At 41.5% G+C, this 27,214-nt stretch overlaps 1 protein-coding gene across 13 annotated transcripts in view; it reads right to left on the bottom strand.

The window, feature by feature from the left end:
• The window catches only part of DNAH9 (dynein axonemal heavy chain 9), a 319,325-nt gene that overhangs the window by 51,720 nt on the left and 240,391 nt on the right, over positions 1-27,214 (bottom strand). For 11 of the 13 annotated variants that reach the window (XR_011423085.1, XR_011423083.1, XR_011423082.1 and 8 more), the window contains 6 exons: positions 26,894-27,056; positions 21,658-21,800; positions 17,240-17,410; positions 15,335-15,457; positions 7,239-7,432; positions 4,917-5,065 (listed from right to left, as the gene is read on the bottom strand). Coding sequence is in view for 9 of the 13 variants with exons in the window: in XM_070226560.1 (XP_070082661.1) it covers positions 4,917-5,065; positions 7,239-7,432; positions 15,335-15,457; positions 17,240-17,410; positions 21,658-21,800; positions 26,894-27,056 (943 nt within the window). In the remaining 4 variants the exon portion in view is untranslated. Of the gene's footprint in view, positions 1-4,669; positions 4,827-4,916; positions 5,066-7,238; positions 7,433-15,334; positions 15,458-17,239; positions 17,411-21,657; positions 21,801-26,660; positions 27,057-27,214 lie in introns of those variants that run through there. The other 2 variants (XM_070226565.1, XM_070226569.1) reach the window with 2 other exon arrangements.

Below are 27,214 nucleotides of genomic sequence, written 5' to 3'. Positions count from 1 at the left end.
CACAAAACATTCATGAAGAACTAATACTAATTCTTCATAAAATCTTCCAAAAAATAGAAGAGAAAAGAACACTTCCAAACTCATTCTGATGTATAGATTACTAGTATTATCCTGATACCCAAGCCAGACAAGGACATCACAAGGAAAGAAAACAACAGGTCAGTATCCCTTGTGAAAATAAAAGTAAAAATCCTCAAAAAAATATTAGCAAATTTAATCCAGCAACATATAAAAAGGGTTATACACCAGGACCAAGTGGGATCCCAGGAATGCAAGGTTGGCTTAACTTCCAAAAATCAATTAATGTAATGCACCATATTAATAGAATAAAGGACAAAACAATATTATCATCTCAATGGATGCAGAAAAAGAATTTGACAAAATCCAACACATTATCATGATATAAGGAAAAAATTCAACAAACTAGGAATAGAAGGCAACTTCCTTAATCTAATAAAGGGCAATCTACAAAAAACCCACAGCTAATATCATACTTAATGGTGAAGACCGAATGGTTTTCCCCTAAGATCAGGAAGAAGACAAGGATGTTCAAACTTGCCACTTCTATTTAATATTGTGTTGGAAATTTTAGCCAGGGCAATTAGGCGAGAAAAAGAAATAAAAAGGCATCCAGATTGGAAAGGAAGAAGTAAAACTATCTCTATTCATAGATAACATGATCTTGTATTCATAAAATCCTAAGGAATTCACTAAAAAACTAGGAAAACTAATAAACAAGCTCAGCAAGGTTGCAGGATAGAAGATCAATATACAAAAATCACTAGCAATGAACATTCCAAAAATGAAATTAAAATAATTCCATTTACAATGGAATAAAAAAAAAAAATATGTAGGAATAAATGTAACTAAAGAAATGCAAGACTTGTACATCAAAAACCACAAACCACTGTTAAAAGAAATGAAAGACGATCTAAACAAATGGAAAGACATTCTATGTTCATGGATCGGAAGACTTAATATTGTTAAGACAATACTCCCTAGATTGATCTACATCTTCAATGCAATTCCTATTGAAATCCTAGCTACTTTTCTTTTTAACAGAAATTGACAATCTTATCCTAAAATTTATAGGGAAATGCAAGAGACCTATAGTAGCCCAAATAATCTTGAAAAAGATGAAATTTGATGGACTCACACTTCCTGATCTCAGGAGTTAATACAAAGCTATAGTAATCAAGACTGTTACTGGCATACAAATAGACATATAGATCAATGGAATAGAATTAAAGAGTCCAGAAATAAACTCTTACATTTATGGTCAATTGATTTCCAACAAGGGTACCACGGCAATTTAATCAGGAAAGAATAGTCTTTCTAACAAATGCATGAGATGCAGAGAAAACTGGATATCCACATACTAAAGGAGGAAGTTGGTCCCCTTCCTTACTCCATACACAAAAATTAACTCAAAATGGATCATAGGGGCCAGCCTGGTGGCACAGCGGTTAAGTGCGCACGTTATGCTTTGGCGGCCCGTGGTTTGCCGGTTCTGATCCCTGTTGCGGACATGGCACTGCTTGGCAAACCATGCTGTGGTAGGTGTCCTACATATAAAGCAAAGGAAGATGGGCACAGATGTTTGCTCAGGGCCAGTCTTCCTCAGCAAAAAGAGGAGGATTGGCAGCAGATGTTAGCTCAGGGCTAATCTTCCTCAAAAAAAAAAAAAAAAAAAAAAGGATCATAGACCTAAATGTAATAGTTAAATTACAAAAGTCTTGGAAGAAAGCATAGAAGAGTAAATCTTTGTGATCTTGATTTGACAATGGTTTTTTAGATGCAATACCAAAGCACAAGTGATCAAAGGAAAGAATTAGATAAACTGGACTTCAAAAAAATTGATAACTTTTGCGCTTCAAAGGACACCATTAGAAAAGTGAAAAGAAAACCCACAGAGTAGGATAAAGTATTTGCAAATCTTATATCTGATAAGGAGCTTGTATCCAGAATATATAAAGAACTCTTACAATTCAACAATAAAAGGACAACTCAATTTAAAAAAAAATGAGCAAAGGGTTTGAATAGACATTTCTCCAAAGAAGATACATGAATAGCCAAGAAGCACATGAAAGATGATTAAAATCATTTGGAAATGCAAACGCAAACCACAATGAGCTACTACTTCATACCAATTATAGTGGCTATAATGAAAAGATGGAAATAGGAACCCTCACACATTGCAGGAGGGAGTGTAAAATGGTGCAGCTACTTTGGAAAACAGTTTGGCAATTTCTCAAAAAGTTGAACGTAAAGTTCCCATTTGACCCAGAAATTTTACTCCTAGATATATGTTCAAGAGACTTGAAGACATGCCCACTTTTACATGGATGTTCATAGCAGTGTTATTCTCAATAGCCAAAAGAGGAATGAGCCCCAAAGTCCATGAACTGATGAGTAGATAAATGAATTGTGGTATAGCCATAAAGGACTATTATCCAGCCATAAAGAGGAATGAAATTCTGACATATGCCACAACATGGATGAACCTTGAAAACATTATGCTAAATGATAGAAGCCAGCCACGAAGGAACACATGGTGTATGATTTCATTTACAGGTAATTTCAAGAACAGGCATATCTTTAGAGACATAAAGCAAACTGGTGATGACTAGGCTGGGAGATGGTGGGGTGAAATAGGGAGTGATTGCTAATAGATAGAGTGTTTTCTTTGAGGTAGACAAAATTTTCAAAGATTAGATTGTGACAGTTGCATCACCTTGTGAAAATATTAACAAACATTCAATCGTATATTTTAATTGGGTGAATTGTATGGCAATTATACCTCAGTAAAACACTTAAAAACTTGAGAGAAAGAGGAGAGTTTTTGTGGGCAGTTATTGGAGCTAAATTCTTACTTTTCATATCAGGGAATAAATAGATACCTATAATTGATAAATACAGAAATAGTGATATAAGATTATTAACAGGAAGTAGAGAAGTAACTACAGGAGGACTAAATTCAGAAATGGGCAAAAGCACAGGGTCTGAGCAGTGGGTCCGAGTATGGGGAGGCTGGAGCTGGGAACTGTTGCTTTTCATTTTAAATTCTTTATTATCTATATTAAGAAAATATGCGCAAGTATTACTTGAAATTTTTAGAAAACTACAAAAATACACTCTACGTTAGCGAATAAGATAATTCTTTCCCTTATACAGATCTTATCCATTCTTTAGGGCCAAATTAGCTTCATCTCAACTACCCACAAACACCAGGCATATGCTATGTAGTCTTTTCATTACATAATGAATAGATTGCTCACGGACTTGTATTACCTGGTCTGGGTTCTTACCCATAAAGTCCTGGCTCTATAAAACCCTGTTGGGTCTTTATTTAACTTTGTAAAATGTGGTAGTTTTGCTAGTTTTATAGTTTTGATTAATTAGTCATCCATTTGCTCATTCTTTCATTTAACATATATATTTACTGAGTACCCATCACAGGAAATACACAGTGCTAGGAACTGGGGATACTATGGTGAAAAGAACACCTATTCCCAAGGCTCTCTCACTCACATAGGAAGACACAATAGTCACTAGACAATTGCAACGGGATATACATAAAGAAGGGTGCCCTAGGAGCATGTGGGAGGGGACCCTCACATCTTGGAAGTCAGGTAGGTCTTCCTGGAGGTGGTGACACTGAAATGGGTATCTGAAGGATGAGTAGAGGCTAGCCTGGTGAAGGAGATGTGAGAGGGGAAGCAGCATATTGGGGAGAAAGGAATGGCTGCCATGTAGAGTGCAAAAGAGAGGAGAAGGGAAATGTGAGCAGAATAATGAGCCCCCAAAGACGCCCATGTCCTAATCCTCAGAGCCTGTGAATATGAGACTTTACATGGCAGAAGGGACTCTGCAGCGTGATTAAATTAAGGACTTTGAGATGGGGAGATTATCCTGGATTATCTGAGTGGGCCCAATAGAATCATAGGGCGTCCTTATGAGGAAAAGAAGGAGGCAGTGAGACCCATTTATGACTTCTGACCTCCAGAACTGTGGTCAATAGACAATAAATGTAAGAGTGTTTCTGGACTCAATTCTATTCCATTGATCTATATGTCTATTTGTACGCCAGTAACAGTCTTGATTACTACAGCCTTGTATTAACTTATGAAATCAGGAAGTGTGAGTCCACCAAAATTGATCTTTTCCAGATTGTTTGGGCTTCTATAGGTCTCTTGCATTTCCATATAAGTTTTAGGGTAAGTTTATAAATTTCTGTTAAAAAAAGAAAGTAGCTAGGATTTCAATAGGGGTTGCATTAAAGATGTAGATCAATCTAGGGAGTATTGTCTTAACAATATTAAGCCTTCTGAGCCATGAACATAGGATGTCTTTCCATTTGTTTAGATCTTCTTTCATTCTTTTAACATTTTCATTTCTTTCATTTATTTTAACAGTGTTTTGTAGTTTTTGGTGTACGATAATAAATTTGTGTTATTTTAAGCCTTTAAGTTTGTGGTGATTTGGGACAGCAGCAATCGGAAAGTAATAATGGAAAGCAGCCTGGAGAAATAGGGAGGGACAGGATGACAAAGTTCCCTGTAAGCCACAACAAGACGCTTGGACTTTATTCTGAGGGCAAGAGGAGGCTGTGAAAGGATCGGATTTGCATTTCAAAAAGTATGCTCCAGTTCCAGTAAGGGGGATGGGTGGGTGGCGGGACAAGGACTCCTCAAGAATCTGCTACTGTGGATTCTACCTTATGTAGCCCAGAGAGGTCCTTTCTCTGGTGATGGCCCCCTGGTGTTGGTTCAGCAATGACCCGGACTTCCGTACGGTTAGCAGATATAGAGTATTGTACAATGAGCCTCGAGTCAGAAAAAGAGAAACCAACAGACACAATGAGTGAAACTTCTTGGGGTTGGTGCAGCCTTGGCTGCGAGATGAAGTTTTCTCACCTTGATTTTCCACATCCTTCAGTGGGTCCACCCCTGGAGACAGGATAAAAAACATGGGAGTGGCTGGTCCTGATTCCTCGAATGAGGTTGCAAAATCTAATGCTCTTCCCACCACGTATTTGCTTCCTAACTTCTCCTCAACAAAGTCTCTGCCAGAAAAAAAAGTACACATGTATATCAGTCACAAAATAATAACAATGGAGAAATGGAGGCCGATAGCAATGGAAGGATGGGCTCAAGGTCATGGACTCGGTAGTTACAGAGCTAGGACCGACTCCAAGTTCGCTACTTATTGATTAAATCAACACTTGGAAGCTTTGCTGCGAGTTGCCAGCCTGCTCACCAAGATCACAGTTCCTTCTGAATCCCCATCCATTCTAGCTGCCACTGACTCCTCTGTGAAGCCTGGGTGGCCTGTCACATCACCACCATCCATCAGAAGACCGCCAGGACCAATGTCTCTGAAAGCTTGCAGGCAGCTAAATCCTCCATACTTCATCTCCTGCGAGGCTCCCTTCCTGCCCAGGATTTAAGGCCCTCCAGTCTTCTATTCCCTCATGCTCTGTCGTTCTCTGTGTTCCCTTTCATCTCACTCCACTTACCAACGTTCCTTTCCAAAGTGTCCCATTTTATGCTAAACAAAACTTTGCAGCTGCAACCACTTACTGACTGTCCAGCCCAACTCCTGGCCTTAACTCTTCTGCAAGGACATTATTTCTCTGTAGCTTTCTCAACTGGGCTCCTTCTCCTCCATCTGACCTATCTCAGGATGGGGAGGTAGGATCGTGATCCTGCTCCCTTATGGCTGCTATTTCCAAACCACTACTTTCCCATTCTTGTGGCTCCATTGAGACAGTTCCCCTGGCTGTATCACCACTATTGTACATCAATGTCATCTATTGTTCCTTTGGTCACTCTGTTCATCCACCGAACACTTGGACACTTGGCTCATGGACTTTCTCTCCACTGGCCTGAGTGACATCAACATCCATGTGGATAGTCCTCCAGATTCTTAGCAATCTTCATTTCTTTCCCACTTCAGCCACCTGATTCCATGGCCACACTCTCAACCCTGTCATTACTTAGGAACTTTTTCTATACCTGAAACCATAAATGGAAACATCCCACTTTCTGACTAAACCTTCTATTAGCAATTTAGCAACTTATCCCTTCTCTGCCTATTCCTTGCCTCTATCGGTGCCACTACAAATGCAGGATTTGCAGTATTGTGGTCTCTCTGGGCTTTTGTTTATGTTTTTTCTTATCATTCTCTATTCTCTTCACTTCTTTCCTATCCAGTGTAGACTCCATGGCCTATAATTTCTTTTTTCAAAAAACTGTATTGAAGTTTAATTGACATACCATAAAATTCATCCATTTTAAGTATACTATTCAAGAATTTTTAATAAATTTACTGAATTGTACAATCTTGACCACAATCCAGTTTTAGAACATTTTCATGATGCCAATAAGATTCCACATGCCTACTTAGGTAATTCTTATTCCCAGCCTCCAGCCCCAGGCAACTACTAATCCACTTCCCATCTCTATAGATAGTATGACCTATGCCTTCCAATCATTCTCTTGCCAATATCCTCACCTCCCTTGCCTAACTCTTGTTCTGACACACCAACTTGTAATGACGCATGCTCTGGATCAACATAACTCTGAGTCTACCCCTCGGCTGTTGGATGCTGCTATAGAAAATCATCCAGTGGTGAAGACTGGCACCAATACAAATGCAGGATCTTAACTAGGTGAGCCCTCAATGCTGCTTGGAATTCTTTGAGTTTCCCTGGTCAGCCTCCTCTCCCATTTTTCACAGATCCTATTTCCAACTTTCCGCAATCTCCTCACATCTCTAACCCTGCCACCTCCCCTTTCACACAAACTTCACTGATGATCTTGCTTCTTCCTTCTCAGAGAAACTAGAAATCCTCAGACAAAATCCTGCTCAATTTCCTGTCATCTTTCTACCACTTTCACTACAGCTATACTCCTCTTTCTCTTCCTTCCTTGTGATAAAAGAGATGTTGTTCCTGTTAAGGATGATCCTTCCCTCTGTTCTCTGGATCCTATCATCTCCTACCACATTAGAGGTGACCAGAATTCTTCTCAATGCTGATACTGCTGAGTACATCTTTCCAAACTGTCCACTTCGATGTTAAGAAAATACACAGCAAAACAGAGCAACAGTTCTCATGGGATTTTGGATGTTGGTGCAAAGCCTCCTACTGCTATAAACACGAGACCTTTGTGCTCGGCTCTGCTGAGATTGCCCTACGCCTGTGCTGGGCCTCCCCGCCATCCCCTGTTCCCTACCGCATGGCGTAGGTCATCCGGTCAGGCCGCATGGCTCTCATCATGCAGAGGCGCTGCAGGGCTGTCTTGTTCTTCCACTCCTGTGGGAACTTCTCCTTCTCAGGATATTCTGATTCCACAAACTTCTTCCAGCTCTTGGCAGATCCCTCAATGTCCCGATCCAGATTATAGAATTCTTCCATCGATGAAAGTGCCTGGAAAATTTCGGAGAATCTTGCTCTAAAACGCGGTTTCTCCAGAAAGCTGTCATTCACCTTGCGTTGGGGGGGTCGAAGGACAAGATGATATCATAGACAGAATTCTGTCTCATTTATACTCTTATCTCGAGCCTTGGATCTGCCCCCAGGTAAACTCAAGGAAGAGGAAGGATTTTGATCATCTCACCTTCAGCAAATTGCCCCAATAATATGCAGGGTTTAGCAAACAAAGTGTTTGAGTTATTATTAGTAGCACAGACTGAGCAGCACCTGCCTACAGGGTATTATGTGGAGAAAGGGACCAGAAGGGATGCCATGATTTTTCTGGTCATGGAGAGCCGGACACTTTAAGTCTCTGACTCCTCCCTTTCATCCTCAAACTCTGCCAGCAACTCCCATTAATTCTTCTCTCAAAATGTTTCCAGAATCACTGAGTTTGTGTTAATGCCAACTCTAAAATTTCCATGAGTTGCCTGTTTCCATGAGGATTAAGTCCGTCAGAATGGCTATAATTAACAAGACAGGAAACACTAGGTGTTGGAGAGGATGTGGAGAGAAGGGAACTCTCATACACTGCTGGTGAGAATGCAAACTGGTGCAGCCACTATGGAAAACAGTATAGAGATTCCTCAAAAGATTAAGAATAGAACTACCATATGATCCAGCTATCCCACTGCTGGGTATTTATCCAAAGAACTTGATAACGCAAAGGCATAAAAATACATACACCCTTATGTTCATTGCAGCATTATTCACAATAGCCAAGACTTGGAAGCAACCTAGGTGCCCATCAAGGGACAAATGGATAAAGAAGATGAGGTATATATAGACAATGGAATACTACTTAGCTATAAGAAACAATGAAATCTGGCCATTTGTGACAACATGGATGGACCTTGAGGATACTATGCTAAGTGGAATAAGTCAGATAGAGAAAGTCAAATACTGTTTGATCTCACTCATAAGCAGGACATAAAAACAATGACAGACAAACACATAGAGACAGAGATTGGATTGGTGGTCACCAGAGGGGAAGGGGAGAGGGGGAAGGGGGAAAGGGGTGATTAGGCACATGTGTGTAGGGATAGATTGTCATTAGTCTTTGGGTGGTGAACATGATGTAGTCTACACAGAAATCAAAATATATAATGATGTACACCTGAAATTTATATAATGCAAAATTTAAATTAAAAAACATTAATGACAAAAAATTTTAAAAAATAAATGAGAATAAGTACGTTCATTAAAAAAAAGAATTAAGTCCAAATGTGTAACTTGGTAACCAGATCTCTTCATTTACTGCTTCTCTCCAATCTACTCAGTTAGCTGGGTAGCCTACTTCCCTCCTACTCTGTCCAAGCATGCCTGCTTCCAACCTCGGAAATGTGCCAGACTCATTCCCTACTCAATTCCTTGTGCACACCACTTTCACCATGTGAGAAGGCCTGTTTGCTTCTCTCCCAAATTCTTTTTTTTTTTTTTTTTAAAGATTTCATCTTTCCTTTTTCTCCCCAAAGCCCCTTGGTACATAGTTGTGTATTTTTAGCTGTGGGTCATTTCCAGTTGTGGCATGTGGGACGCCGCCCCAGCATGGCTTGATGAGTGGTGCCATGTCCGCGCCCAGGATCCAAACTGGCGAAACCCTGGGCCACCGAAGCGGAGCACGTGAACTCAACCTCTTGGCCACCGGGTTGGCCCCTTCTCTACCAAATTCTACTCCTTCCTTTTCTTCCTTTTCTTGTGCTGGTCATGACTATTATTTGCTAAGGTTCAGTTCAAAATCAGCAACTTCTTGCATGTTCATCTTCTCTAACCTAGAACACATAGCCCTCTCACGCTTCTTTTGAGGACCACTTAGAACTACTCACAGAGTTGCTATCTTTAAGAAAGAGACTGACTTAATTTTTAGATGTTTGACTACTGATAGCTTTTAAGTCTTATCTCTCCCTCTTCCTCTTCGGCTCCACATCTGGGAAGGCTGATAAGCAAGCTTAGGTTCTCCCTCCTATCGTGCTGGAAGGAAGTTGTACCATGCAAGGCCTTGCCCGTGCACAGGAACTCTCACCCTGGCCTCACTCTAACTATCATAAAAACTCCAAGGTAGTCTCCAGCGGGGGATCAGAATTGGCCACCTCAAAATGTGTCTCTTTGGCATTATTATTTTTAAGAACAAAAGACTCTGAAAGAGACTTTGACCTTCCCCCTAACTGTATAAAACAATTTAAGATAGAAGTTCTGTCCCCAGGACAGGCCATCACCATAGATAACTCTAGGTATCCAGTGAGGGTCCTTGCTAAGCCTACTCTTGTCAAAGTTTTGTTTACCAAACACTTTCTTTTGCATTTCCACATGAATTGCCTTCCTCCCCTTTGAAGACCCAAACCACTACCCCAACACCCTCCTTTGCCTTTAGCTGAAGACAATATTTAATCTGGCAGCTTGGACATTTTGGCGAGTGGCTCAGTCTTTCTGTGTCTCCCATGTATGCATGTTATAAAGCTTTGTTTGATTTTCTCCTGTTATTCTGTCTCATGTCAATTTAATTTGTAGCCCAGCCAGAAGGACCCAGAGAGTAGAGGATTTGTTTCCTCCCCTATACTCCTTTCCTAGCTGTCCCAAGCCATTTTCAGACTGCTTGGGAGCTCCCCTGCTCTCCTAGAAAGTCTCATTATGTGAGCAACAAACTTTTTCATACCCTCTTCTGTATGTGTGTGGCATCATCAGTCTTGACATCAGAACCAAATTCTGGGTGGGGCTCCATCCTGTTTCTTCAGTGTGCCCTCATGGGCATCACTCACTTAGACACTTAGCCACCTGCAGATATTTTCCATTCTTACTCAACTCTGCTTGTACATCTCATCTCTCCGATGAGATTAAAAGCCAAACTGTGTCCAAGCACCAACCACAATGCTAAGAATTTTAAGGAACGCATACATTTTGTAATTTGAATTCATCCATTCATTTGATACTTATTGAATGCCTACTGCATGCCAGGTACCTGGGAATACAAGGGTGAACAAAAAAAGACACATACCTTCAAGAAGCTCAGGATCCTACGCTAAAGAGAAAGAGGAGACGAGGGAGGGCTTAGGAGGTAAGTAGAATTCTGTTGGGCAGAGATAGAGGTCAAGAGAAGGGAAGGGCATTTTATGGGGAAGGATCAACAAGAGCCGAAGCCTGGGGAGCGGAGAATGTGGGCCGTGGTAGAAAGCAGTGTGACTGCAGTAGGGATGTCTAATAGGTGACAAGGAGAAGGTAAAGCTGGAGAGGGACATACACACTTGACCTGGGCTTGCCTAGGCTCTTCTCTTGTGTGGATGAACACACATCCTGTCTTCACAGGCCCTTTGACATGGCCTCTGTGGTTTCCCAGCTTCACCTGGACGCACCCTCATTCATGCTGAGAAGTGGTGTGGAGCGGTGTGTAGGATGGTGGAGGAGGCGCCAGGAGTTCACGTCCCAGTGCCACCTCTTATGGCTTAGGAGCCTGTTTTTAAACCTTTGCAGGCTTTGATTTTCTCATTTGGAGAATGAGGCCAAGTCATCGTCGTCTGCATAGCTCATATCTAACGCAGATGTAAGTGCTCTGAAGACATGAAGCCCTCCCTGTGCTTTCTCTGGGCTCCTATAGTTATTGAATTGCAATTGCTGGTTTGCTCGTCTGTTACTCCCACAAGATGGTGAGTTTCCTGCGGGCAAGAACTTAGGCATCTTTGTGTGCCTCAGGCCTAGCAGGCCGCTTGGCACGGAGGAAGTGCTCAATTAATAAAGTCTGACACCTGGGCAGCCCGCAGGCGGGCTCTTGACAGGCTGCGGAAAGCTGCAGCAGCTGTGGTTATTTCTCTCTGGGCTGAGGAATTAACCTTGGTCTTCTTTCAGGCAACCACGTCAGCCCTCTTCCCAGGTTGCACCACCGTTAACCCTTCTGCAGTCCCATTATCCCCTCTGGTGTCACCACAAAACTGAGCAAATTCCGCTGTGATCAGCGCTCCCAGCTGCCATGACTGGATCTGAAACACACTTTTCTTGAAGCTCTGGATTGAACACAGTTGCAACATTTAATGTTCCAAATGAGGAAAAGGGATTTCTAGCCTTCTAATAAGCTAAATGGAGATGACTAATTAACCTAATTACATTGGACTGTGTAGCAAAATACGACTGTGCTGAATTGGCACCCAGAGTGGTGGTGCGGGGCCTTTTCAAAGGCTAACGAAGGTGAGCATCGTGGAGGAGATTTTATAAAGGAGAACAGAACTTGCCCATTACCTTCAAGCTCAGCATTTGATGAGACTTACAAAATCCTTACAAAAGATAATAATAAAAGCAGTGTTTTATCACAAAGATTTCATTCATTACCTGCTTATTAGTTCTTCTGGGGAAACAAGGCAATCAACCTTCCTCATCAAATGGAATGTTTAAAAAATTTTTTTTATCATGTCCTATTCAATTATATTTATTTTGTTTCTTTAGGCTAAAATCCAACAGAACACTTAAAAACAGGCTTCATCAAAGGCTTCAAGACGTGCACTACACAGCGCATTGTGTTTCACCTGCTCACAGCCTGTACCGTGCTGGAGTTTGATGGGGCTGGACTTCGCTGCTCCACGTAACAAACCTCAGAGAGAGAGATAAAGCTTCCCTCATTTGCAAAGGCCTTTGAACAGCCAGATGAGCTTAGCCCACAAAACAAAACAAAAAAGCAAAGTGAGCAAAGTAAAGCAAACAACCCATTCTGTGAAAAGAAGAATGAAACTAAATTACACAGTAGCTTTTGAGTTGAGCTCCGTAAAATGAAAGCAGGAAAGAGAGCTTTTGAGTCACTCATTCTTTACGACTCTTGCTGCAGAGGGTTTTGTAGGATAATATAGAGACAGGAACTGCATTTGGCCCAACTGGACAACTCAAAATTCCTCCAAGGTTTTCCTTCTATGGACAAATTCTACAGGCACAACCCACATCAACCACAGCATGTATACACCTTATTGCTGGGTAATAATCATCACTATTTATGGGGGGAATTGTGTCCTCTGAAAAAGATATGTTGAAGAACTAATTTCCCAGACTCATGAATGTGACCTTACATTTGGAAATAGGGTCTTTGCAGATGTAATCAAGGTAAGATGAGGTCACTAGGGTGGACCTTAATCCATTATGGCTGATGCTCTTATAAGAAAAGAAGAAGAGACACAAAGACACAAAGAGGCAACACAGCCATGTGAAGACCCCCGTGGAGACAGAGGCAGAGATTGGAGTGATGCTGCCACAAACCAAGGAATGCCTGGGGCTGCCTGAAGCTGGAAGAGGCAATGAAGGATCCTCCCCTAAGGCTTTGGAGGGAGCATGTCCCTGCGGACACCTTGCTGTCAGACCTCTGGCCTCCAGAACTGGGAGAGAATGAGTTCCTGTTGTTTTAAGCCAGACAGCTTGTGGTACTTTGTTACGGCAGCTCAAGGAAGCAAATACAACAGCTATAACCACAACCGTAAGCGTAACCATAACCAGCTTCCACTTCCTGAACACGTGTTTGACATAACCCTGTGAGGGAGGTATGACGACGGCCATTTTGCAGATAAGGAAACAAAGATTCAGAAGAATTAGATAAAATGCCGGAGGCCAAACTCACTCAAACGTGACCTTGAATCCAGGAAGGTCTGACTCCAGAGCCTGTGGTAACTAGTCCATCTCTGTTGCTGTTCTAGTTCTGCAAATGGGCTCGTTCAGAACGGCTTCCCAGAATTTATTTCCATAAGAGCGTCAAACTGTGAGTCATTATTCTCAAGCTCTAGGCCATACTGTCCAACAAGTCTGACCCCGCCATATGTGAATATTGAGCACATGAAATGTGACTAATGTGACTGAAGAACTGAATTTTTAATTGTATTGAATTTTAATTATTTTTAAATTTAGGTTTAGAAATTGGAACTTGCTTTAGTAATTAGAAAACTTTTAAGTATGTTTGGAACAACTTGGGTATGTAAATCAACTGTTTGAACTCTAAATTTTATGAAATCTAAATACATATCAAGTATTTCTCATGAAAATTTAGTACCTGAATTGAGAGAGTTTTAAGTGTAAACAATACACACCAGCATTCAAAGATTTACTAAAAAAATATAAAATATCTCATTAATAATTTTTTATAACAATTACATATTAAAATGATAATATTTTGGCTACATTGGGTTAAAGAAAATATATTATTAAAATTAATTTCATTCATTTCTTTTTTGCATTTTTTAATGTGACTACTAGAAAATTCCAAATTCCATTTGTGACATGCATTATATTTCTTTTGGACAGTGCTGCTCTAGAGCGTGTCTACCCGTTCACGTCTTTGGTAGCCTGGAAAGCTGACAGTTCTCCACACATATGCCCTGCTTTTATTATAATTATTCTTAGGCATTTGGAACTTTGTGATTTTGGTTGGTGAATGGAGTTCTTCCTTGTTTCTTTCCCAATATATTTCTCATTTGCCAGATTGGCATGAAGTTAATAAATAGGAGTCAGGGATTATTATTAAGGTCAGGGATCAGCAAACTACAGCTGGCAGGCCCAATCTGCTCACCACCTGTCTTTGCAAATAAAGTTTTATTGGAACTCAGCCATTTCCTTTCGCTTACACGTTGTGTGTGACTTTGGCAGAGTTCAGTAGCTGTGACAGAATCTGGCTCTCAAAGCCTAAATATTTACTATGTGGTCCTGTACAGAAGAAATTTGTATGATTTATACACAGCCCTAAAGATAATTAAAAGAGGAGCTACAAACTCTGAAAAAGAAGTTAGAAAAAACTTTGGGTAATGGCAGCATGAGTGGAATTAGCCTCGAATTTCCTAGGATGCCTCCTTTGAAGAGGACAGCACGCACATTAATATTCAGTTCTGGGCTTTTGCTATAAAGCAAATCAACTTGGATGAATCTCAAGGGAATTATGCTGCCTGAACAAGCCAGTCCCCAAAGGTTACATACCGTATGATTCCATCTATATAACATCCTGGGAATGACAAAATTATAGAAATGGAGAACAGGTTAATGGCTGCCAGGCATTAGGAATTAGTGGAAGGAGGACGTTGTTGTGGTTATAAAGGGAACATGAAGGATCCCTGTAGTGATGGAATTTTCTCTATCTTCACTGGGGTGGTGATTACATGAACCTTTACACATGATAAGTTAAATACATACATATGCATGTTTGCGCACACACACAGACACACACACACAAGTGCATGAAAAACTGGTGAAATCAGAATAAGAGTAGTGGATTGTATCAACGTCAATTTCCCGGATGTGATATTATACTACAGGAATGCAAGATGTTACCACTGGGGGACACAGGGTAGAAGGGATCTCTCTATTATTTCTTATCATTGCACGTGAATCTACATTATCTCAAAACAAAAAACTTGTGTGACCTCAGTGTCCTCATATGTTAAATGGGAACAAATAATACCCATTGCCCAGGTGAACGTGGGACTGCAACAGGGCAATGCATTTCTGAGGTGCTCGATGAATGTGAGCTGTCATTAACCACTGAGAATCCCAGGCGGGAATGCATCCCCTGCTTTGCGTCTGAGTTAGGAGTCACATGGAGAGGCCTGACAGAGAGCCAGCATCTGTCCTTTCATGGACGTGCTGTGGCAGCACCTCCACGCCAGCACCAGGGCCTCACAGAGGAGACCATATTCCAGTCCTGAGCTCTGGTAGCTGAAAGGAGCTCAGTGGAGTCGGAGAAGCTCGCAGGATCTTACTGTTCCCTCACACCCCAGAGGCAGAGCCCTCACACCAGCATGCACCTGCTCCTTGAACCCCAAAAGAGAGCCCCGCTGACTTCATGGGGACAAGGGTCAGGGAAAATCTCTCAGAGATGAGAACTTGCCTTTTTTTCTAGGGGCCAATACTGACCTTGACGCCACCCCAGGCCTGATGGGAGAGGAACTCCACGGGACTGGTGACGCCTGTCTGCACCGGAGACTGCAGCAGGAAGTCCAACTCTGCTGCGCCAACCTCCTGGTTCATCAGCAGAACCTGCAGTGCGAAAGGACAACAACACTGTGCGGCTTTAGCGGGTGGTAGCCACAGGGTCCCGGAGATCTTTGGGCTGTCATTTAGGATAATTATGGCTGCTTCTAACACTGAAGCTTGCCCTTCTTTGGTTGTTGAAAAAGGGTGCAGTGGAAGAAAGTGTATATCTGTGCAAATTAATGTGGGGTCATCTATTTTCAGCCCAAATATCAGCATGACTTAAATGCGCATCAGGAGTGTCTATATATCTTGGTTCGTAAACATTTTATGTAATCAATCATAAATGCCATAGAGTGCATTTCTGCAATCTAATTGAGAAGATGACACATACAAATGACACGATTTGAGGAGAGTGTCAAAGTAATATATGAATATATGCAAAATAGACGTGCATGTGTGAATCAATAATGCTGACGGGGTTCCAGAATAGGGGAGTGACCGGCAAGCAGCGTCGGGGGGTTTAATTTGACTAACCTTTCTGTGAGTGGCTTGAATTGGGTCTTGGAGAAGCTAAGAGATGAGAATATTTAGACAGGAGGGGAAGGCTTTCCAGGGACAGGGCGATGCGAAGAGCAGGCTCTGGGAAGGGGAATCTGTGAGGTGTGTGCAGGGGTGGGTAAAGCATTTGGCGTGGTTGGAGCTAAGGATCCACACTGAGAGGTGCTCAGAAATTGTTCTCTCCACGTCAAACGGTGTTCTCTGCTGAGATGTTATAGATGGGAATGCTCACTAAGAAAAAATAATTTGGTCAATTTGAGGAAAAGGTCTTTAAGGAGAAAACAGCCTAGAAATAGCAGATGACACGGAGAAGCCCTTGTAAAATGAGGTTGAAATATTTATGAGGAGAGAAGAGTGAAAGCTAGGGGTGGAGCTTCCTTGGGGTCTGGGGGAAATGAGTGGCAGGAGGGAAGTTAGCCTATGCTGGGGCCCCAGCTCTTTTCATGAAGGCCAAGCTGTCATCCAGGCTGGAGTGGGGACAGAGGGTGAGAGGGAAGCCTCACTAACACTCCCCCAGGAATTCTGGCTCTGGAACGTGCAAACAGCACAGAAGTGATCACAGAATGTCTGACTTTTAGAATTGGAAGAGGCCTTCACGATAATCTAGTCTGTGCTCCCAGTTTACATATGGCAAAAAATTTTTCCAATCTTCAAAGATTAGAGGGATAAATGCCAGGAAATAAAGTGTCACGATTTTTCGATGTTGAGAATAAGTGGAAGATGAAGGTTTCTTATTAATGCTGGAGGTCCCTGATGCTCCCAAACCCTTGGGAATCAGAGTTCTTAAGGACTTTCTTAAGGGTAAGGCTGCTACGGCCATAGGAAGACATGCTCAATTTCTCATTCCAGGGGAGGGTTGGGATGTTAAACTTGCAACCCTAAAGGTAAATAAATAATGAGTGATTCTCTAACAAAGCTCTTACAGCATCTCAGAAAGTATCTAGCTAGTGGTATGGCATCCAGTTTCATCTTCAGTGCCAGTTTTGATTGATTCGTAGTGGCTTTTGGAGGGCTATGTTGAAGATCTTAGATCATCCTGGGCCAACAAGAAAGTAAAATGATTGATTAAACATGTTTGCTTTGAGTAGGACAATGGTGGTGGTGGTGGTGGGGGGGTGCAGCATGCATGCGCCATCTTGGACCTTCTTGTCTGACACCTCTGCCTAGAGATCAATAGTCTGCACATACTATAGGAAGTGATGTTAAAAGAGGAAAGTTTCTTTGCACCTGCTGGTTGGGCACTAGGAAGTGACCTGCTTTCTGGAAACTTCTTCAATCCACTTTTACCTGAAAGGTGAGCTGGGCAAGGTAGGTCAGCTTGTCACACTCAAAGAGCCCGCGGGTGGTGTACTGGTACACAGAGAAGGTGATGCTGTCTATTAGATTGGTTACCCGTTCCTTGAGGCTCTCATCAGGAGCAGCCTTCTCCACAGCTTTCTGGAAGACGATACTGAAGGCCTGGGGGCAGAAGGTAGGACACTGATAATTTACACAGCTCTCTGTGTATAGCTGGTAGTCTTAACTGTGAAGAATATTATAATTTACAGGCCACAGAAGTATTTTCCCAGTATCCTACCAAGAAGGGACAGCGGCAACAAAAAACATGCTATTGGCTCTTTTCTTAGTTTGCTCATATGAATTATTACGTTGTCATGAAGTGGGGAAGCCTATGAAGCATACAGACAAGAACCTACAGTTTTGACCAGGAAAAATAAAGTCCAGTAGCCCAAATAATTACATTAAGTCCAATAAGTTTTGTTGGATAACGGTCTGAATAAAAAATAAGCACAGTCAACAATAACCACCTGGGATTACTGGTTCTATCCACTAGATTATAAAATTCTTGATGGTAGAACCAATGTTGCACAACTTTGTTGTCCGAAAGAGATCCTTGTACATAACAGGCCCCCAGAATGTTTTTAATTAATTATTTTTCCTTTTGGTAATGATCAGAATCTCCTGTGTTCTTTGTTTTTCTTCCTATTAACTCTGCAGTCATTTGATGGGTCCTCTTATGTGCCCTTTTTTCTCAGGCACTTTTCTTGCAATGGTAGGAGCACAGCCTGCTTTGGTTACATCTTGTGAACACTATAATATGAGATAAAAATCACATGAATCAACTTTCCGTTGTTTTAAATTTAGATATAGACTATAAGAATAAATATTAGGAATGCTGCATTTTGAATGTGATATGAATAGATGAATCCCTAAAGAAAATAAAAATCAAGATATGATTGGACTTTTTCAATTATTGGCTATGCAGATTTCTAGTCTTTTCTCTATTTTTCTTTTGTGGCTTCAAGGAGGAAAAGAAAAATTAGGTCTTTCTAAAGCCAGGTATTTGAACTTCAGTGGAAACCATATAAAACTTGAGTCTCATTATTTCCTTATTTGCAAAATGGGGGAAAAATGTGAATTCCTGTTTCATAGTTACACGGTATTTCTTGTTAATGAAGACTTGGCAGCCTTTCTTCTTCATTTACTTTTGATGATCCTAACAAAATCTTCTGACCACCTTCAACCCAACCCCTTGTGATGTTTTCCCTCACTTGGTAGGTTTTAGGTTGGAATAATAGCTCCTCAGGGGCTGATAACGACCCCCACCCCACACCGAGCGATTTGAGAAGCTTCCGTTTGCAGAACACGTCCATAGAGACCTGTTCTCTATGGTTACTACGGCCTTTCTCTAAAACTGTAGTTTTTTTTTTTTTTTAAAGATTTTATTTTTTCCTTTTTCTCCCCAAAGCCCCCCGGTACATAGTTGTGTATTCTTCGTTGTGGGTTCTTCTAGTTGTGGCATGTGGGACGCTGCCTCAGCGTGGTCTGACGAGCAGTGCCATGTCCGAGCCCAGGATTCGAACTAACGAAACACTGGGCCGCCTGCAGCGGAGCGCGCGAACTTAACCACTCGGCCATGGGGCCAGCCCCTCTAAAACTGTAGTTTTATCAAAATGACAGTGAGCAGGAAATCTCTAGTTACTAAGTTTAAACACAGTGATTCACAGTTCAGGAAAAGATCTAAAGAAAATTTTAAAGACTAGATACATTTAGTATTTTCTTTATTCTAAACTAATTTTGGCTCTCTTTTCCTTTCATCCTAAAAAGGACCTTCCTCTTCCTTCCGGTGTCTGAACAGCCCTGGCGCTGGCCTGATCTCGGCTTCTATTGGCTTCCTCCAGAAGGTCTCTTCTCCCGCCCACACAGTCTTATTGCTGGCTCTAACTACTCTTGGGCTTTTTTAGGGCCCTTATCTATTGCCTTATATCTTAGATATTTTTAACTTTTTCATTTATACGAGATTATGACCACTCTGAGGGTGGGGGCCAGGCTTTACTAACTTTCTTACCTTCCCCAGCATCCAGCCGAGCTTTTCCCGTATAATAGGCACTGACTACATTTGTTAAATGAATGACTATGTCTTGTTAATGCCAGAAAGAGTTTAGGCAAAGCTGGAGGAATGTGATAGATTAAGGATGTCAAATTCGAATGCCTTGGGGGGCTACGTGTGTAAAACCAAATAGGGAGGAGGCAGTGATTGTGGCAACGTGGAGGACACGTGCCCATCTAGGGAGCAGCCATCCCTCAGCTACAACGAATTTATGCCACGTGGAATGTGCGCTCAGTGCTGCCAGATCTTCCAAACTTTTGTGAGAAGCCAGAAATAGAGATTTGTGTGAAACCTCCTTGTTTTTAAATGTTTGTAACCAAAGAAAGTATTTGAAAAGCCCTCCGAGGACCAAAGAAAACAGGTCAACAGGCCCTTTTGGCATCCAGTTGGAGGCCAGTGCTCTATGTTCTATTTGCTTCTGCCTGTCCGAACCTCCCCTTTCCCATCTCTCTGAGAAACCTTATTTCTCCAAGCGGCACCTCCACACAGTGCACACATCAGAAGGAGCTGGGCCTTCCATCAGTCTGCAGGAAACCCCAGTGAGGTGTCTTCTCACTAGGGACACCCTGGCACCCTGTGAGTGTGTCTCATTAACACTCTCCTAGCCTTTGGCTGAGTTTTGAAGAAAAATTACTTTATAATCTCTTAAATTCTATCTTAACCATGTTATGAATCCCCAGGCTCATTCAAAGCTGGCTCTTGAAGAGTCTTTGCTTGTATAAAAGCAAATGCACGCAGTTTAATATATTCCTGCTCAAAACACTTTGGAAAACTGGGATAAGTGGCTCCTGCCCCATTGGCCCATCTGTGGTTTCCATATTCTGAGAACGCCTCTCCTTTCTCCGCCTGGAACAGGAACTGGAAAATCCAACCTCAAAGTCAAGGCCAGGAAAACTCAGTGGTTACTTCTTCTCTAGATCACAGGAGGCTTCTAAGTGTACTGTTGTTTTGGTATTTTGAAGACACTTACTTCAGCTCCTTCTCATTAAGCATTTAAATCTGCTGCCAATGATCACGCTGGTCAATGAACTGTTGCCTTTGGCAATTCTTAATAACGGCGTAGGGACCCAAAATGCCTCCCTCCCCCCAGAAATAGTGCTTCCAATGACAAAAGAAGCATCTATCAGGACGTTACTGCTGTAAAACGACTTATGACATGCTTTTGAACACATACTTCCACTGGCTTCATTTGCTTTCTTTTTTTCAGAAAGAGTCATGGCGGTAGATGTTAACTACTCTTGAGAAAGGGAGGTGATCCTGTAGTTATGAGGCTTATCAGACTAACTTTATACTGCTTTCATATGCTGCTTTGACCTGAATACAAGGCTGAGTATTGAATTTCTTTTAAAAACATAATATATTACAAACACAGTTCATTTAATTTGTAGAGGCTCTGAGTTGAGGGAAGAGAATTGGGAAATAGTGAAATGCCATCTCCAATTAAATGAGTCCCGGGTACTGGAGGCCTTCTGATTTCTCAGCCACACACCTTCCTCCCCACACCTTGGCCTCCATGTGGTAGTTCAGCTTCACAGAAAGAGAGGTGTTCTCTGAGTGCGTGTGTGTGTGTCCATGTGTATGTGCTCTCCTCTCACCCTCTTTGTGTGTGTGTCCTCCCTGTTTGCTTGGTAAACCAAAGAAGTTGTTCAGAAATGCTCCACCACCCTCTAATGCCTCTTCAATTGTGGTCTTTTGGTGAACGCCCTATGGGAGAAAGATATACTTTCAAGGACGAACTTAAAATGTATAGGTCTTTATTTTTTCTTGAGCAAGAGGAGTTTAGTCAGCACTTACAGTTTGCTAACATCTTTGGTTTTGGAAATATTTCAGCAGCCATAAAGCAGTAGCTTTGGGAATATTAGGGCAATAAGAAAAGCAATTTAAGTTTGGTCTATTATTATTGCCTGCTTTGGTCTTTAGCCAATATGAATGACGTGCACATTTCATGGGCCCTATTATATTTTAAGCTATTTAGGGGCAGGGGTCACTTCTGGTATTTCTTGGTATCCTCTTCCACACATTCAGTGAACACAGTACCTGCCATATCAGATGTGCCTGCTGAATGAGTGAGGCTGGGACTCGCTGTGGTGTCTCCCGTTACAGCCAAAGTAACCAATGAGTCATGAAAGAACCAATTAAAGAGATGAGGCCTGTAATACAGGTCTGAAGGCAATGTAGCTACTCTCCTGGATTTGACCTTAAAGATCTGCCATAGCTACTGAAGCACACGGATAAGCTCTCATGGAGAGTAGCACTGGCTATATTAAATATAATATGCTTTATTATGATTATGCAAAAAACTCCAGGAGTGTGTCACCTTGAGGGAAAAGCGGTACATCGGGTGGATCTTGCTGAGGTCATTCATGATGAAGTAGAGCAGGGAGGCTCGCGCAGCTGCTGGCCGGTAGTGCTCTCGGGCCTCGTTGATTTTCACTTCAGTCACTTTGGCCTCCTGGACCTGTTAGAAAAATAAATAATGGTCCATTGTTCAAACCAACCAGGGCTTCCTGACAACCAGATTGGCCTCTCTGTGTAAGTAAACATGTGTCTGTGTGGGGTAGGGTGGATTAGGATGGGGAGAGCGGCTGGGGCCTGGCAAGCTATGGTGGCATTCCTCAACAGAGCCTCCATGAGAAAAGAGATGATACACTTCCAGTCTTTCACAAGGGTGAAAGTATCAGCGCCTCCAGTTGGGCAATGTGGGCCATGTAAGCCCCTGAGCTCCGTTTCTAACAAGAACATTTCATGAAAACACAAATATATACATACAACCTGAAAATAAACCAGAATTCCAGGTAGTGGGAATCCAGTAAAGAAGCATAATCTAAAATTCCGTTTTCTTAATTTTTATGAAGTAGTTAATATGTTAATTCACGAAGAAGATCTCTTTCAACGCAATATTCTATTTTCAGCAAATTGCTTATCAGAGGTAAAAATAAGAAAGGAGGCCTAAGCATCAGAGAAAGGTATTCCATAAGGATATATCACGAAATACAAACCCTAGTATGGCCTGCCTTATGCTCCAGAATAGAGTGAAACTATTGATAATTCATGAGAGTCTCATAGGAAGAAACAATGATCCTTACTGAAGATGAGCTTGCAATAAACAACTACAAACTTCAGGAGAAAGTGTTACCAAAAGGGACAATTAGAAGACCCCCCCCCACACACACCCCCCAAAATCCCAGAAGGATTAGCATCCCAAGAGCTGAAGATGACTGAACAATCTAAAACTCACCATTAACTAATTCTGTTTAAAAGCAGTAGAGATAGAGGAAAGCATAAAATCAGGATATTATAGAAAGGAACAGATATTATCTGAAAAAGAACTAATCAGAACTTCTAAAAACAAGAATACTGTTATTTAAATAAAAAATTCGGTGCACAGGTTAAATCAATGGACTAGAGTTGAAAAGAGGATAAGTAAACTAGACGATAGATCTGAGGAACTTTTACAAAAGCAGCTCAGAGAGAAAAAAAGATGGAAAATATGTAAAAGAGATAATGAGACTTGGCAGATAGAATGAGAAGAATCAAAATATATCTAACAGAAATAAGTAGAGAATAGAGAGAATGAAGGAGAGGCAATATTTGAAGCTATAATAGTTAAGAATTTTCCAAAATTATTGAAAGATCAGAGCTCTTTCTTTGAAGAAGTAGTCAAGGTCAAAGAAAGCTTACTGTCCCCAGGCCCTTGAAGAAATAATTGTTTGCTTCAATTAGAAGAAAACTGAATCTGAAATGAAATGAAATAATTTCTTAAATATAAAGCTAATTTAAATAACAAAGACTATAAAGATATCACAACCAGTTTGGGATTAGTTGGTAAAAGCAAGGCTGAAGTAAAATATTATAAAACAGTAACAGAAGATGGGAGCGGATGATCAAAGTATTCTAAAGTCCTTATATTGTTTTGGAAGAGGCTGGATATATTGCTTAATTTTAGACTTTGTTAAGTCAACATACATATATGTTATTAAGTCATATATAAAATGAAATATATTTTTTCACATATAAACAAAAAAATGGAGCCTAATCCATAAAATAAAATAAATAACTTTAAAATCAGCAAAGGATAAAAGAGAAGGATAAAAAAATCAAGAAAGGAGAAATAAGAAACAAAAAGAATGATTAGTAGAAAACACAAATGAAGACAGTAGAAAGAAATTAAACTATATCAGTAACGTTAATAAGTGTAAATTGGTTAAATTCAGTAGTTAAAAGACAAAGATTCTCAAAAGGGAGTGAAACAACAAAAATCACGTAATTGCTCAGACTGGTGTTATCACAGATTCACACTCTTCAAGCTCCCCTGGGTTCTTAATGTAGTCCATTAATCTGTGTGTCCCAAGTCAACTTTCATTCTCCTTTCTCACAACAACTATTATAAACCTTTTCTCCTCCCCCCAAACCCTCTACCTTACCACTGTTCCCTCATTCTCAGCAGTTGAACTTGACTCAAGCTTTCACAGATTATATAGAGAGCATCAGGAAGGGATTTCCTTAATTTCTGCCTTCCCTTCCATTTCCTTAATTTTCCCCCCCTTCCCCAGTTGTCCACATGGACTCACAAACCATTTCTAGATTCATGTTTGCCCCCTATCCCTTATCACATTTATCACATTGGAACTAACTCTTCATCTTTCTAAAGATAAGCTCTTCCTCTGTGACCTGAATTATATTTCCCCTAACTTTCTTATGTATCCCATTGTATTAATCATTCCTTCTTATTCTTGTAAATTCAACTCTTCTCAACTTCTCCTTTTCCTTTATAATCCATGTCTCCTCCTACCCCCAGCTAGGATCTTAGAATGCTCAGTCTCTCCCATCTCAGGGGAAAGTCTCTACAGATCTTATGTCCTCCTTAAGTTACAATCCTTTCTCTCTCTACCATTTCTTAGTTTGGCTTCTTTAAAGAGTTGTCTGTACTCACTTCCCCTCTCTCAACTCCCATTTACTCTCATTCTTTTTTTTTTCTTAACGATTGGCCCTGAGCTAACATCTTTTGCCAATCTTCCTCTTTTTTTCCTTCTTCTTCTCTCCAAAGCCCCCCAGTACATAGTTGTATATTCTAGTTGTAGGTCATTCTAGTTCTGCTATGTGGGACACCACCTCAGCATGGCCTGATGAGCGGTGCCAGGTCTGCACCCAGGATTCAAACCAGTGAAACCTTGGGCCACCGAAGTGGAGCACATGAACATAACCACCCAGCCACGGAGTAGGCCCCTCATTTACTCTCATTCTAATGAAGTCTGGCTTCTACTTCCACTACTTCACTGAAGCTGTTCTCTCCAAGATCACTGATAACTCTTTTTTGCAGAATTCAGTGGACACGTCTCAGCTATATCTTATTTGAGTTCTCAGCATAATTCTATACCATTGACATCTCTTCCTCTTGAAACATTTTCTTTAATAATACTGTATTTACCTGCTTCTCCTCCCATCTCTCTGCTCTATTCCATGCTTTACATCTTCTGTACTTCTCTAAAAATGTATTATTATTCCTCAATGCTCTACTCCCAGTATTACCATTGCACACATGTCTCCTAGGTGACTTCATTCAGTCCCAAAGTTCCAATGATCACTTACTGCTGATGACTCTCAGCACTCTATTGCCGGCCAAGCTCATATATACAAAAACCTATGAGACATTCTTACGTGAAGGGACCAAAGGCATTCCAAACTCAACACAACACAAACTAAAACCATCATTTCTTCTCATCCCCAAATCCACTTCTGCTCTCTTCTTTCAGTTAGTGGCACCAGTACCTATCTAGATGTTTATCTTTGGAACCTGGGACATTTTCTTGACTATACTTTTATCCACATATAATCATACCCCAACCAATTAACAAATTTTTCAATTCTACCTCCTTGAATTTGCCCATAGCTCTTGAATTTGCTCACTTCTTTGTGCCACCACTGCCAACATTAATTCAGGATACCATCCCTAATCTGAATTACTGTATCTCCTACACTTTTCTATGCCTCCTGCATTCCAAGTCTCTCCTCCGATTGTAACTGGAGTGATCTTTCTAAAGCACAGATCTGATCATGTTACTTTCTTGTCTAAAAAGGAAAAAAGAATTCTTTTATGATCCCTAACTCCCATCTAAAGCCCAAACTTCTTAGTATGGTTTACAAGGCCATTTGCAATGAAAACACAGCCTACCTTTCATGCCTCATCTCCAGTGACTACTTCCATCTGCCTCTATAATCTCTCTATGTTCTGATTACACTAAAGAGAAACAGCCTCTCACCCAACAGGGGCTGAGTGCTTCTCCTCTGTGTGTTCATAGCTCCCTGTAGTCCCTCTACCACAGGCCTCATCATAGTGTAATTGCCTCTTTATTTGTCTTTCCTCCTTGGAGGACCAGGTCCTAGAAGCCTGGGATTCTGGCAAGTTCATTGTTGTACCCCAAATTTTTGTCACAGAATTTGGAATAGAGCAGCCTCCAAGTAAGTATTCATTGGATGAATGAATGAGAAAGAAAAAGAAGACAAAAAGAAAATGGATCCATACAACACTTGGCATACAGCAGGCACTCAATAAATGCTCATTGACTTTAAAGAGAAAGATAAAGAAAGAGGGATAAAGAGACAGGGAGAAGAGATCAACACAGTAGATTCCATCTCTGACCTCCTCTTCCTATGTGAGTTGGGTTCTTACCCCCCAACCCCAACCTTAGCTCTCTGTTATCCCTGAGTGGGTATGACCTGGTTTATCTGCCCCGCCAATCGTTAGTTTTCATTTTTCCTACCTTGTCTTTACCCAGAACAAAGTCTGTCATGTTTGGAGAAATCCCAATAATCTGACAATAAGTGTATTCCCTCAAAGGTATACTGTTCCTGGACACTGTTACCGACACGCTCATCCTGCTCAGAACCAGTATCTTAATTACTCCTCTGATCCAAGAGCAGGCTGAGAATGTGAAAGGGCCTGTGTAGGTTCAGCAGCTTGCTGGGCAAGGGCGAGGAGTTTGACCTCGTCAAGTCATGTCTTCCAGTCCCCACAAGGGGGAATAAAAGTCTTCCAAACATTGTGAAGTAAAGGAAGGAAGCTACCTACTAACTCGTTTCCCAGGATGACACGGTTTTGGAGAGCTGAGTTTCCTGGGAAGTCGTCGAACTTCTCTCGTTAGAATCCCCCTGGGGAGATTTTCACAAGCTGGTGGGTTTTCCCAGGGTGCAATCATGCCTGAAGCAGCCAACTTTTACAGCAATGCCCTTCTTTAGCTTCACGGCAATTCCACACACTCTCTGAGGTATGAAGTTTGAGTTATCATTCCCTGCACAGAATATGAGGCCCTGCAGACTTACGCGCTCATGAAACATTTCAGAGTAAAGTTGTCAAGAGCATTTTCCAGAAAGAGGGAACTCCATAATGAGGGATGTGAGGTGGTCATTTCAGGAATCCTGCCTAGCTTGATTTTCTAAAAGAAACTGGGGAAGGTGAAAAAGCCACCTGTTTTACTGACTTCTTTTTTTTCTAAAAGTCGGACTCAGGGCCTAGGAGGAGGGCCCCAGCCTCCCAGCCCAGGGGAGCCTTCCCTTTTTCTCAACTTCCGCAGCGGTCTGCTTGGTGATCTCCAGGTTCTCCACCAAGGCCGTTTCTCCCAGGAAGTCGCCAGATGCTGAGGAGAGGCGAGAGAGCAGGTTGTCTTCTAATGTTTTGAGGGTGATCTTGAACCCATTCTGCTGTTTTGTGAGATCCGACTGCAAATATCAAGCAAGGGGGAGTCAGGTATAGAAGCCCAGAGCATCCTACTCTTGGGGTAGGTCTGAATAAATTAAATGCCATGGAGTCAAGTTACTTCCTTTAGAGGGGCGACAGGGGAAGCAGAATAGCGGAGTGCTTGAGGCCATGAGCAGAT

This window comes from Equus caballus, chromosome 11 (assembly GCF_041296265.1).
Source record: "Equus caballus isolate H_3958 breed thoroughbred chromosome 11, TB-T2T, whole genome shotgun sequence".
Taxonomy (NCBI): Eukaryota; Metazoa; Chordata; class Mammalia; order Perissodactyla; family Equidae; genus Equus; species Equus caballus.
The sequence above is the reverse complement of the archived record's forward strand: the minus strand, read 5'-3'. Positions and strand labels throughout refer to the sequence as shown.